At 45.0% G+C, this 14,592-nt stretch overlaps 1 protein-coding gene across 1 annotated transcript; it reads left to right on the top strand.

Moving 5' to 3' along the window:
- The first annotated feature begins 10,552 nt into the window (after positions 1-10,552).
- On the top strand, positions 10,553-11,657 carry LOC123039755 (transmembrane protein 45A-like). The gene is made up of 3 exons (XM_044462779.1): positions 10,553-10,887; positions 11,019-11,526; positions 11,583-11,657. Exons 1-3 carry the CDS (start codon positions 10,553-10,555, stop codon positions 11,655-11,657), a joined length of 918 nt encoding a protein of 305 aa, XP_044318714.1.
- The last annotated feature ends 2,935 nt before the right edge of the window (positions 11,658-14,592 follow it).

The raw sequence follows: 14,592 nt of genomic DNA, 5'->3' as shown, positions 1-14,592 counted from the left end.
AGATTCAAGTTCCGACAGAACAATCACTAAGGGAAATACTTGAGAGTCATGATTCAGAGGGACTAGTGGGTGTTAATGAGACACTTGAATATTATATTTTCTTCTAACCAAAACCCCTTTGTTGAATTTCTGTTTGAAAAAGCTCCAATAAAAATTAATTATCTTGATAGAATAATTTTCTCTTGCTTCGCACCTAGTTAACTATGAAGGTTTAACTTGAGAATTATAACTAGTGATAGAAACTATATGTGGCTAGACAGCGAGCTTAAGTGCAATCATTACTAATAATACGTTTTACTATTTTCCTTGTTTAATTGTGTGTGTGTTATTCTTACGAATAATCACTAGCCCATGCAAAATTAAAATTGTGTATGCTATTGAATCACAAACTCGCTGGATGTTACCCAAAAAAAATACCCTCAATGGTCTATATATATCAATCCATATTATCTTTTAATTGTATTACAACTCACATATTTCTATTGTTCCATGCATTTTTAGACATCTACATAGTTATTTCCTTAATATAGATGGGCGCAGCAAGGCGCAGATTTATGTTCCAGTATCATGTAGGTAATAGCTAGAGGGACAACCCATGTGTTTAGTGATTGCTTCTTGGATTAAGAAGAGAAGAAGGTAAGAAATTATAAGTCCTGCATGCAATTTGTAGAGGTGTTGTGCAAGCAACTGCTAAAAGTTTCTGTAGTAGTGTGTAGCTGATAGTTGGGACACATGGACCATATATGATTGTTAGTTGGTAGAAGACTAGAAACTACTATTAAGATATTGGCTAGTGTATATGATTCAAAAATCTCTACCACAATATTCAATAATACATATGTATCAACACATGCACAATTGTGCAAATATATGTGTATACACTACATACTTTATGTAATAACCAAAAATTAATTCAAAATAATTTTTCCAAACAAAAGATGTAACATCATAAAATTTAAATCCCGTTGAAGAAATGTTCGAATGAAATACATTCCAACTGCATAACAAAAAAAATAATATAACACTATTTAGAAACATTTTAATATGCTAACTATGATAGGTAATTAGTAAAATAAATGTACTAATTGAAATTAATATGGTAATATTAACATAAATAAGCATAAAAGTTTAGTATAAATAGATTATGGTTTTATATCACTTTAAATATAAAAATTCACAGCCTAGAACTTCTAACACGGCTTCGGATTGTGGTCCCCAACTCCGACAACAACTTTGCTTCATATGGCCATGGTGCATCATAGTGACCGCCTTCCAGTATAATTGCCTTGCGGCAGAACTCTTCTTCATGCTTAACCAACAGAAGCTCGCCCCAAGCAAGAATGACAGATCAACCTCCGCGGCTGGGCTTGACCGGAAGCACCAGTTCGCCCTGTGGTGCTCCTGCTCCTTACCTACACATGCTTCGTTCTTGACCCTGACAACACTTTCATATGGATTAACGTAGCCAGCTTGATGCTCATATCTTTCTTTGTACTTGAACAATAGCTTCCTTTTCCTCCCACATAGCAAGATATAACTTTATTTCTGTTTTTGACAACCCCCTTCCAATCTCTGAATAGTTTAATTAATGGAACATTAGGGGGTCAGTGCAATGTCACTGTCAACAGCATCAAGGACCCACTGCCTGGCCTTGGCAAACCTCTGTGCTTCGCCAAACAGGATGAATAGCGTGCAAACAAATCTCTAGCCTTCGTCTGTGACTTCTTGGTCAGGATGGAGTTGAAGTTCTTTAAGAAAATTGAAGATTTTCAGGAGTATTCCTTGACCAAATTGCACCTTCCCACTATAAAAATAACATGAAAATAAGTTAGATTGATAGAAAAACTCAGAGAAAGTCACAAATGTGAATGATAGGCTGGTTTGACATACAAATAGGGAAAAGGAAGCTGAGCAGGCACATGTTAGGTTTACAAGAGAGAATAAACAGATAATGGACCTCTACATGGAAGATTACAGACAAAAAATAGGCACACATGCATTTTTTTGGTGAATGGAAGGGCTAATGGAGTTGAGCAGACATGTATATTTTGGTTGTTAAAAAAGAGCCATTCCAGAGAAGACGGAATTGATATATATCATTAGTAAATTGTCCAGCACCCCCTCCCAAATGTTTTAAGCCCGAATGATTGTAGCGACCAGACCTCAAACAGTCTGACCTCTGTGCATTAGTGTCATCCCTCGATCAGTAATGCTGACACGCACAGTACTTAGGATTTATAACAGAGTAGCAATTACACACTTATTACATCAAATGCCTCAAAAGAGAACTTATTACAATAAATATGGCTTAGGGCCATCTAATAACGATAACAGCAGAAGGCTTCGAAGATAAGCGAGTCCATCAACTCCAACGGCATCACTGAGTATAGAACCATGACCTAAGGCACCTTACTCGTCGTCTGAAAAGTCAGCAACATGAACGTTGCAGCCCGAAAACGGGTCAGCACATGGAATATGCTGGCAATGTAACACATAGAGAGAAATATACAAAAACAAGCTATACTACATGCATATATTGCTGGTGGAAAGTTCTATGGTTACAGTTTTGCGTAAAGCCAATTTTTCCCTACTGCAAAGGAATAAATTTTATTTAACTATCATAGTGGTTGTTAAACATTGAGAATGGTTGACAGCATTCTCAATCCCAGTTAAGCATCATCATTAAAACCCAACAATATTAGTTAAAGTAACATGATGAGATTCACATGATAATCCAAGTACTAGATACTCAAGATGTCCATAACTGGGGACACGGCTGACCATGATTACTTTTATACACTCTGCAGAGGTTTGCGCACTTTTCCCCACAAGACTCGATCTCCTCCGTTGGGATTCTCGCACTACATGGTGTTTGAGAAAAGGATGACCGAGACACAGACTTTCAAAAGCGCTAGCACCTTACGATTGGTAGACCGTTACACCTACATCCCCTACATCTGCTAGTCTACCATTTTAAGAGTTCGCACGACTTAATCAACTATGCTAGAGCCCATAGTAGCTTGTGGCTGCACACTGAAGTTTCTAGCATGAATAATCTCATGATCCCTTTGAGCCTGGGTGGCGGTCCAAAAAGAAACAGGCAATCCTGGAATACCCAGGTACCTCAATCCACCCAGATGTGTATTAAAGTTGCCACCTAAAATAAACCATTAATTAAAATCTCACATCTGTCATGGATACACTCACCCAATCCACGTATACTAGCATAGCAAAGCAACATAAGCAAACGTAAAAGTAACTCCCAAGGGATTGATAATAAAATAGGTAATAGGTACTACCTCATCCACTTTTCCAAAACCCACAATTTAATTAGATCCTAGTCATGCAATGTTTGAGGATTGATCTAATGCATAAACACTGGGTATGAAAGGGATATGATCAAAGTGTTACTTGCCTTGCTGATGATCTGCGAAACCTAACGATTCGAAGTAACAAGCGGCGCACTCCGAGTACTCTATCGCAAACAAACAAGCATACAATAAGTACCCATCTAATGCACAGGTAAAACTCAAATAAAAGATCTAACAAGAAAGTTCAACTTAAGAACTCCGGTTTGCAAAAAGAAACAACACAAAGGAATCAACGAAAAGCAAACAGCGAAAGAAACAAGCTTTGTTTACTAATCTGGACCTAAGTCAAATTTCACAGAAGCAAAAACTTGTTTGAGTTGATTAATCGGAAAGAGGGTTTCGAGACAAAACTCTAGGCGCTTGAATCGCCTGATTCTGATAAACGAGCGAAAAGTTATACTAGATCAAAAATCGGATCAGAAATCGCGATCAGAAATAATCGCGAAAAATCCGAGAAAAAGAAAAACGGACGAACAGGCTAACGACCAGACGTTCGTTAACTGAAACTAAATGGCGAAAATCATTCGTTAAAACGAACGAACGAGCGAACGCTCGTTAAATAATTAAACCGAAAAAAATACACCGATCTATTCTAAAAAAACGAAATCTAGGGTTTTTTTTAAAAAAACGGATAGGTTTTCTTTAGAAAGCCGGACGACGGGGCGGCTACCTCGGCTCGGGCTCCGGCGAGGTCCGGCGGCGTTGCGGCGCGGTGGCGGCAGGCGTCGGCTGACGGCGGCAGCGGCGCTTGCCGGCGGGGCGAGCGGCTGCGGCGGCGGTGGAGTGCGGCGGCGAGCGGCTTGGGGCTCCAGGGGGGCCCCGGGTCGACCTTTTAAGGGGGGGGAGAGGCGGCGGCGGCGGCTTGCGGGAGGGGGCGGTGGCGGCGTGGCCCTCCCGGACTCGGGCGGCCGCGGCGATCGGGACTCCGGTCTCGATGCGGAGCGGGAGACGGCGGCGCGAGCGGGCCGGCCTGGCTGGGCCTTCGGCCCAGTCGGGCGCTGCGCGTTAAAAAAAACAGATTTCCGCCGAAACAAGAAAAATTCTAAAAAATAAAATAAAATTCTAAAAATGCCAAAATAAATTTTCACTGCCTAAATAAAATATTTAGGACGAGATGAACATTTTCTTGGCCCTAAAACGCAACTTTGAAAACGTGCAATTTTTCCTAAATTCAAATAAAATAGCGATAAACACCAAAATAAAATCTTATTTGATTTTTTATTAAACCTTCAATATTTCTTTATTTTGGGAAAGTCATTTTATTCCCTCTCTCATATTTTTATAATAGAAATAATTGAAGATAAAATAAATAAAATCAAATGATCCTATTTTCAAAATTTGTGAAAACTCAAATATGAAAATAACGAAATCTCCCACTCTCTCTGTGGGTCCTTGAGTTGCGTGAAATGTCTAGGATCAAGCCAAAATGCAATAAAAATTTATGATATGCAATGATGATCTATGTATAACATTCCAAATTGAAAATTTGGGATGTTACAAACCTACACCCTTAAGATGAATCTCGCCCTCGAGATTCGGGTTGGCTAGAAAATTGGTGAGGGTGGTCCTTCAGCAGATCTTCCTCTCGCTCCCAGGTGGCTTCATCCTCGGTGTGGTGGCTCCACTGGACTTTGCAAAACTTGATAACCTTGCTGCGGGTGACTCGGCTGGCATACTCGAGAATTTTGACTGGTTTCTCCTCATAGGTCAAATCATTATCCAACTGAATCGCTTCCAGCGGCACTGTATCTCTCAGCGGTATATCCGCCATCTCTGCGTGGCACTTATTCAACTGGGAAACGTGAAATACGTCGTGAACTCCTGACAATCCATCGGGCAATTCCAACTTGTAAGAAACTTCTCCCATGCGCTCCAAAACTTTGTATGGTCCCACAAAACGTGGCGCTAATTTTCCTTTAAATCCAAAGCGCTTAACTCCTCGAAGTGGAGATACTTGAAGATAGACTCTATCTCCGACTTCGTAAACTGTCTCCTGGCGTTTTGAATCTGCATAGCTCTTCTGCCTAGACTGGGCTACCTTGAGCCTATCGCGAATCAACTTCACCTTCTGTTCAGACTCCTTAATCAAATCTGGTCCAAACAACTGGCGGTCTCCAACTTCATCCCACGACAATGGTGTTCTGCACCTCCTTCCGTACAAGGCTTCAAAAGAGGCCATCCTCAAACTAGATTGATAACTTTTGTTGTAAGAGAACTCCGCATATGGCAAGTTGTCATCCCAACTAGATCCACAATGTAGTGCACAAGCTCTCAGCATATCCTCCAAAATCTGATTGACTCTCTCGGTCTGTCCATCAGTCTGCAGATGAAAAGCTATACTGAACTCTAGTCTGGTTCCCAAAGTTTCGTGCAACTGATTCCAGAACTTTGAGGTAAACTGGGTTGCCGGTTGTCGATAAAGTAAAGCAATTATATGGCGATTGCATTTCATACAATAAAGAGACAACCATAATGCTCCTGCCGGTTGCCGATAAATTACAAAACATGATCATCTCATACAACAACGTATATCACATCATGTCTTGACCATATCACATCACAACATGCCTTGCAAAAACAAGTTAGACGTCCTCTACTTTCTTGTTGCAAGTTTTACGTGGCTGCGACGGGCTTCTAGACAGAACAGTTCTTCCCTATGGCAAAAACCACAATGGTGATTCATCAAGTTTGTTGTTTTAACCTTCTTCAAGGATCGGCCATAGTCAAATTTGATTCAACTAAAGTAGGAGAAACAAACACCCGCTAGCCACCTTTATGCAAAACTAGTTGTATGTCAGTCGGTGAAACCGGTCTCATGTGCGTGGACATGTAAGCTTGGTCCGGGCCGCTTCATCCCACAATATCGCCGAATCAAAATAAGACGTTGGTGTTAAGAAGTATGACTATCACCGCCCACAACTCTTTGTGTTCTACTCATGCATACCATCTACGCATAGACCTGTCTCTGATACCACTATTGGGAAATGTTGCACGGAAAATAAAAAAATCTACGCACACGTGAGATCTATCAAGGAGATGCATAGCAACGACAGGGGAGAGTGTGTATACGTACCCTCGTAGACCGTAAGCGGAAGCGTTTGACAACACGGTTGATGTAGTCGAACTTCTTCGCGTTCCAACCGATCAAGTACCGAATGTACGACACCTCCGAGTTCTGCACACGTTCAGCTCGGTGACGTCCTCCGCCTTCTTGATCCAGCAAGACGGCAAGGTAGTGGATGAGTTCCGGCAACACGACGGCATGGTGACTATGATGGTGAAGTTATCTCCGCAGGGCTTCACCTAAACACTCCGAAAATATGACCGGGGGTGTAAACGGTGGAGGGGGCGTCACGCACGACTAAGATAATGTTCTGGTGTGCTAGGCGCCCCCTCCCACATATATATAGGTGGGGGGAGGAAAGAGCAGCCAGGAGGGCACCCCAAGTAAGCCGAATCCTACTTGGGGTCTCCTCCCAAGTGGCGCCCCCTACCATGTATAGGTGCGGGGGGAAGGCAGGGGAGGGAGGCGTCCCCACTTTTCCTTTCTCCCATGAGAAGGGGAAGGCAGGAGGGGCTAGCCCTACCCCTTTCTTTCCCTATGGCTGGCTGGCTAGGGAGAGGGGCGCACCAGCCCCGTGTGGGCTGGTCTGTCACTTCCTTGGCCATTAAGCCCATAACACCTACCGGAGGTGTCCGGAACCCCTTTCGATGACCCGATGACTATCCGGTGCATCCTGAAACTCTTTCGGTGTCCGAATACCATTGTCCTATATATCAATATTTACCTATCAACCATTTTGAGACTCCTCGTCATGTCTGTGATCTCATCCGGGACTCCGAAGAACATTCGGTCACCAAATCATATAACTCATATAACACTATATATTGTCAACGAACCTTAAGCGTGCGGACCCTACGAGTTCGAGAACTATGTGGACATGACCGAGACACCTCTCCGATCTATAACCAATAGTGGAACCTGGATGCCCATATTGGCTCCTAGATATTGTACGAAGATCTTTATCGGTCGAACCGTTATTGACAACATACGTAATTCCCTTTGTCCATCGGTATGTTACTTGCCCGAGATTCGATTATCGGTATCTTCATACCTAGTTCAATCTCCTTACCGGCAAGTCTCTTTACTCGCTCTGTAATACATCATCCCGTGATTAACTCATAGTCACTTTGCTTGCAAGGCTTCTTATGATGTGTATTACTGAGAGGGCCTAGAGATACCTCTCCGATACTCGGAGTGACAAATACTAATCTTAATCTGTTCCAACTCAACAAACACCTTCGGAGATACCTGTAGAGCATCTTTATGATTACCCGGTTATGTTGTAACGTTTGATAGCACACATGGTATTCCTCCGGTATCCGGGAGTTACATAATCTCATAGTCGAAGGAATATGTATTCGGCATGAAAAAAACAATAGCAACAAACTGAACGATCATTATGCTAAGCTAACAGATGGGTCTTGTCCATCACATCATTCTCCTAATGATGTGATCCCGTTATCAAATGACAACACATGTCTATGGTTAGGAAACCTTAACCATCTTTGATCAACGATCTAGTCTAGTAGAGGCTTACTAGGGACACAATATTTTTTATGTATTCACACATGTATTTAAGTTTCTGAACAATACAATTCTAGCATGAATAATAAACCTTTATCATAAATAAGGAAATATAAAATAACAACTTTATTATTTTCTCTAGGGCATATTCCCTTCAACCACGCCGTCGTGCTGCCGGAACTTATCCACTACCTTGCTGTCTTGCTGAATCAAGAAGGTGTGGACGTCACCGAGCTGAACGTGTGCTGAACGCGGAGGTTTCGTACATTCGGTACTCGATCGGTTGGATCGCAAAGAAGTTCGACTACATCAATCGCGTTACCAAACGCTTCCGCTTATGGTCTACGAGGGTACGTAGACACAATCTTCCCTCTCGTTGCTATGCATCTCCAAGGATAGATCTTGCGTGTGCATAGAATTTTTTTTTGTTTTCCATGCAATGTTTCCCAACACTTCCTTCTAGTAGTCAGCATCAGAAGATGCATAGGCTTCTGAAATAGTCCGAGGAGTGTCATCCACGAGGTACATAATTAAATCATCACCAAAGGGCTTTGCAGTCCTTTGTGTCTTATTTCTTATAGGAGTTTCACTGTCATCCTCCATAGGATTTTCAACGTGTTCCATTGCAATCGTGGGTACAGGAATTACAGCAAATTCCTGACTAGATGGAGTAGGTATCTCCTAATTTGATGAACTCCACATATCCTTCATAGGAAATATGTCATCAAAGAAAGTTGCACTATTCCACTCCATAATTGTACCAATATGCATGTCGGATACCTCAGATTTTATTACCAAAAATATATAGCCAATGCTACGAAATGCATATACCAGAAAAACGCAATCCACGGTTTTTGGTCCAAGCTCGCGCTTCTTGGGAATTGGTATATTGACTTTCGCCAAATAACCCCAAGTACGTAGGTAGGAGACTTTCAGTCTTTTCCTTTCCCATTCCTCATAAGGAGCCATGGTCGTATGCTTTGTGGGAATTCGGTTTCGGACATGACATGCAGTCATTAGCGCCTCCCCCCCCCCCCCACCATGCCTTGAAGAGACCTGATGTGGATAACATGGCGTTAACCAAATCAGTTATTGGTCGGTTCTTTCTTTCAGCTACACCATTTGACTGAGGTGAGGAGGGAGGCGTCCTCACATGGCTTATACCATGTTCCGCACAAAACAAATCAAATTCATTGGAAAAATACTCTCCACCACGATCAGATCTAAGCCGTTTAATTTACCGATCAAGTTGGTTCTCTTCTTCAGCTTTATAGTTTTGAAGTATTTCTTTCCACCTTTTGTCTTTTGTCTTGGCGAGGCGTGGCGAGTGAGGAGGAGGGGAGCGCGCGTGTAGGTCTCCTCTTCTCATGCTCATATAAGTGGTAAAAGAGCTCATCTTATAAAGAGGGGAAACCCCCACTCAACTTCCAAGATGAGACTAAACTTAGTCTCACTCATACAACTCACAGCCATGCATGAATGGACCGTGAGAATTTCAGATTTTTGTTGGGCTTTGGGCCAAGGGAAATGATTGCGGTCACCCGACGGAACACGATGCGTGCATCCGCCGTCTCCGTGGCTGATGCGTACGTCCTCCGTCTCCGTGGCTGTTGGATAAGATTTTAATGAGATGCCTAAAAGCAACGTATTACCCAGACTAGCTTTTTGCAACTAGGTGGTTGTTGTGATTTCTTCCACCGCAACAACTGGTGTGTTGCAGGATCTGAATCCGGATCTCCTCGAGAGCAGCCACCACCCATGCTCCTCCAAAGCACCCCCGATGCGCCACTACTCACGCCGGCGAGCACCCCTGTCGCGCCACCACCAAGCACCCCAACTGTGCCATCGCTGACATCGGCGAGCACGCGCTCCACCGCCGCGGTCGTCGGCCGCATCCACCAATGTCAACCCTCTCTCCTCCTTCCTCTTTTCCCCATCATCCAACTGCGCCGCCGCGAGCACCCCTGCTGCGCCGCCGTTGACGCAGGAGAGAGCGCGCTCCGCCGTCACGGTTGTTGGCTGCCTCCACCACCCGCCCGCCCTCTCTGCTCACCCCTCTTCTCGATCAACGGCGCCCGCTCCTGTTGCTCCCGGGTGATGAAGAACACGACCTCCGCTCGACATCGACGACGCAGGGTGCCGTCCACTTCTGCAACCTCACTGCTGTTGCGAAAAACAACCATGCAACAAGACCGTTGTTGCAAAAAGATCACGACAAGACCTCGTTGCAAAAAGAAAACCACAACAATACCTTCGTTGCAAAAAAAATTCCGCAACACATCCTCTATTGCAAAAAAAATTCCGCAACACAACCTCGGTTGCACAAAAATTCTACAACACAATCTCTGTTATAAATGTTTTTGCAACAAGGTCTTTATTGCAAAGTAGAGAAAAGAAGTTCACCTGCTAGATCTATATCAGATCCGACGGCTCTCGAGGCGAAGGATCTTTTAAAAAAATCCACCGGCCGGCGCGTTGGGCCAAAGGCGTACTAACAAATTCCAATACACCTTTCCTTCCTCTCGATAGAACTTCTTGTAGCTTAGCTTGCTCTCCTCGGCTTTTCTATCGAAAAAAAAGAAGGACGGCGTCGATGGGGGACTTCGTGGGGCACGCGCTGCCGGGCTCGCTGCTGCTGCTAGTGGGCCTGTGGCGGGTGTGGGCGTCCATCGCGCGCTTCGCCACCGACCCAACAGCGTTCCGCGTCCGCGTCTGCAGCTCCTCAGCGGGGCCGCGGCTCCTGGAACTGTACGTGGTGACGGGAGGAGCCTTCCTGGACATGTGCATGGAGCTCTTCTACTCCAACCCGCTCCGCGTCCTCACCGGCCGCGGGTTCGACCCGACGCACCTCAACGGCCTCGAGCACGCCAGCATGCTCCTCATGTTCTTCCTCTTCGGCGCGCTGGCCCTCCTCTCCCACAAGACGAGGTCAGTCAGTCATCTTGGTATACAATTCGGTCGTAAGTTTAGTAATTCGCGTAGTTGATCTTGATCGTCATGTCATGCAGCCTTCCCTTGCCCATGCCATGTATAGTAGCATAAGCTCTCAGCAATGGCAGGTACCTGCCGCTGTCGGACGCCGCGCTGAGCCTGGTGTTTGCATGCGCTTTCACGTCCGAGTTCCTCCTCTTCTACTTCCACTCCACCACCCAAGTCGGCTTGGAGGCCTACTACCACCGCCTCCTACTCCTCATCGGCCTCTGCATCGCCGCCATCGTCCTCGGCGCGCTCCTGCCAGCCAGCTTCCCGGCCGACCTAGGCACCGGCGTCCTCATCACGGTGCAGGGCCTGTGGTTCTTCCAGACTGGGTTCACGCTGTATGGTCCTACGCTCCCCGCTGGTTGCGCCCACAGCTTCGACGCCCCTGGAGCCGACGCCCACGTCGAGTGCCGCGACGGTCCCGCGCAGGAGCGCGCCGAGCACCTGGCAATCTTCCAGCTATTCGGGCTCGTGTTCCTCGCGTTCGTGTACGTGCTCGGGTGCTACGCCGTTGCCGCGGCGAGGTTCGGGCACCAGGACCTGACGACGACGAAAGACATGCACATCGACGTCGGGGGGATTGACGGGGCAAGATCTAGTGGGTGCTGCTGCTGCTGCTCTTCTTCTTCTTGGATTTGGTATAGGAAAGTAAGTACTACATGCCTGAAATGAACGGGCTGTTCAAGAGAATCTCAGCATCTGAACGATATTTGGTATAGGAATACAGTTGGTAATTCTTTTTGTTTCCCTTGTCTATGTGCATCTTGTCCACCATCTTGGCTACCTTCTGCAGCGACGACCAGGGCCGGAACTCTGGACAGCGACGACCTCTGTTTCCGCGGACGAACTTGGAGATAGGTAAGGTAGAGATTCGTCTGTCGTGATCTCCCCGGCGTCTTCGTCGACCATCTTGGATCTCGGGATCCGTCATCTGGCACCAGCTGCGAGTCGGGGAGACGTAGTTGCCGGTGAAAACCGAGCCGACGGCGGGCGATGGCGGCGTTCCACGTCGTTACCTTGATGAAGGCATCGTCATGTGACTACTGTCGACCCACTCGTATTGCTCCGGGGGAAACCCTAGGATCTGGTGTTCCAGACCGGACGATGGCGGCACTGCGGTGTCGTTTCTCTCTTGGGAGCGTCGTTTCATGGAGCAGCGCTGGAAGTCAGAGGCAGGAGGTGGAGCAGCTTCGTCTTGCACGGAGCTTCGGTGGAGATATCAAGTCATGCCTGACCGACAGGTGCTACGCTGGGTCATGCCTGGTCGGCAGGTGCTACGCACGGCAAATCCTCCAAGGGCTTCAAGCTGTGTCAGCTGGTGGTACGTGGCAGCATGGCGTTGAGGTGTATCAGTGGCAACCGCGACGTGTACAGCTGTTTGCGAGCAGGGAGGAGGTGACGTTGGGCGTCGTGGTGGCGTCAACGATAGCTGGGCCGAGCAAGGTTGATGCATCAGTACAGTTCTGAAGATGGAGCGGTGGCAGTTGGCGGCGGCGGCCTCTGAGAGCACGCCGGACCAGTGTGTGCCCCAGACCCGGCAAGTGTCTAGGTTGGGGTCTCAGGTCTTAGATGTTAGGCTTGGCTGCGATGTCTGTTTGGTATTAGGCCCAGGCTATCTGCGCCCCTTCATCAACTGGATAGGTGTAGCGACAGTTTGTTGCTTAGACGGCGGCTTTAGTCTTACTGTTGTATGACTTTGTAAGGTCTTATGAGAATAATTAATAAAGTGGCCGTATGCATCGCCCAGATGCAGAGGCCGGGGGTCATCCTCCTTTTCTAAAAAAATACTCCCTCTGCTCCAGATAGCAAAAAAGGCTACAGCTTAAGTACTCGTGTCGATGCATACATGTGAAGGTGTGTCCACGGTGGATCTCGCAGGATTCAGTCGGTGGTCGTGTTTCTGGACTGCTCGGATCCGTTCTTCGCTCATCTATGTTTATGTGTATGATCCTTCTGATCTACGTATGCTTCTCTTCATAGGCGGCACTTAATCTTTTGGTGCGATGGTCCTATGGGGCCTTAGCACGAAGAATTCTCGATTGTCTACTACAACAAGATCTTCCCCGCTCCCACGAGGAATGGGCGCGGAGGCGGAGCGCATTTGGCTCGGTTTAGTTCTTCTAGCCGTCGCTAGGTGGTCTATGGATCTGAATGTAATTTTAATTATTACTGGTGTTCCTTGCATTGCCATGCTTGAAAATGAATAGATCAAAAGTTAAAAAAAGTATGTTTTCACAATCTTCAAGGCCAAAAACCACCCCTCAGTAGTTGTTACAGTAGAGACGGGCAATACTGCTAGTACAAGCTTCAAAATTTGATAAACTAACATATGACAAAGATGTTCTTTGTCTCCTTCATTTTCTTAAAAAGTTCATCAATAGACTATAGGTTTTCAGTTGTGTAATTAAATATAGCCAAAATTTTAAATATCACCATACATATGTGTCACTTTGATCACTATGATTCTTAGTTAGTATTACCCGTAAGACTTTTTGTTACAAAGGCCCACCCCTTCTTTGGTTTGGTGCAAAAAAACATCACACCTCCTAGGTTAATAGATTTTCCCGTTTTCACTAAAGTAGGGTCACTTCATGCCAAGTTAATCGAGTACACCGCTTAGGTTTTGCCTATTTATCTTGTTACAGCAATGAAATAATAAAGAATACAAAAACTAATGTAATCACACTTCAATGGTGTAGTTGTGATTCTTTTGGTAAAAGTCTAAAACTGTACAGTAGCACATGTTGAGAATGTACTTGTAGAAGTAAAGTTACTCAACAGGTAAACCCCTTAAAGATGCCTACCCTGGTCTTTATTTTACTTGTTTTGATCACAACATTTCTGTTGTTGATGCTATTGAAAAAGGGTGGCATAATTTATCTTTTGGAAGAAGTTTGTATGGTGATTCTTTGGAACTTTAGAATAGCTTAAAAAGAAAGATGTGAGGAAATTCTCTGTGAAGTCTCTACATATGTTTCTTGTTATGATAGATTGTGGTTTTTCACATAAGTTTCTGTGGAAGATAATAGTACCTGCTAAAATCAAAGCCTTTCTGTGGCTGATTAATAAGAAAAGCATATTAAATAAAGACAATCTACTGAAAATGGGATGGAAAGGAGAGAAAATTTGTGTTTTCTATGGGCAAGGAGAAAGTATTGATCACTTATTTTTCTGTGGCTCTGCTGCAAAATTGATTTAGATTGTATTGCGGTGTGCTTTTGACTTAAATTCTATTCCACTAGATTTGAATGATTGCTTTGGCAGGTGGATCAAAACTTTACAAAATGTTACAAAAAACTTGTTTGGTTGGCACTTCGGCTCTGTTTTGGTCCATCTGGAAGGGCCGCAATGATGTGATCTTTAACCATAGTTATTTTTTATGATTCGATGGTTTTGGTGAGACTAATGTGTAATTGGATCATCATTTGGTCTGTTCTGCAGATAAAGGACCCAGAGGAAAAAATGTTGACGTTGGGAGAAAAGTTGATCGAGTGGGTGTCAAATAAAGTTTACCGCGCTTCGCAGGAGTGGAGGCCTAGAGTCAGGCTTGGTGGCTGATGGTGGCGTTTTTTCACCAGGATTTGGGTTGTTCTTAGCCCTTGCTCTCGGGGTCTTAATTAAACCTTATGAAATGTTTTCGTTATTCTGTTTTTA

Source organism: Triticum aestivum, chromosome 2B (assembly GCF_018294505.1).
Source record: "Triticum aestivum cultivar Chinese Spring chromosome 2B, IWGSC CS RefSeq v2.1, whole genome shotgun sequence".
NCBI lineage: Eukaryota > Viridiplantae > Streptophyta > Magnoliopsida > Poales > Poaceae > Triticum > Triticum aestivum.
The sequence above is the reverse complement of the archived record's forward strand: the minus strand, read 5'-3'. Positions and strand labels throughout refer to the sequence as shown.

Coding starts and splice junctions, on each gene's coding strand:
- LOC123039755 (XM_044462779.1), top strand. CDS start 10,553: ATGGGGGACTTCGTGGGGCACGCGCTGCCGGGCTCGCTGCTGCTGCTA. Junction 10,888..11,018: donor CTCCTCTCCCACAAGACGAG/GTCAGTCAGTCA, acceptor CAGCAATGGCAG/GTACCTGCCGCTGTCGGACG. Junction 11,527..11,582: donor ACGTCGGGGGGATTGACGGG/GCAAGATCTAGT, acceptor GATTTGGTATAG/GAAAGTAAGTACTACATGCC.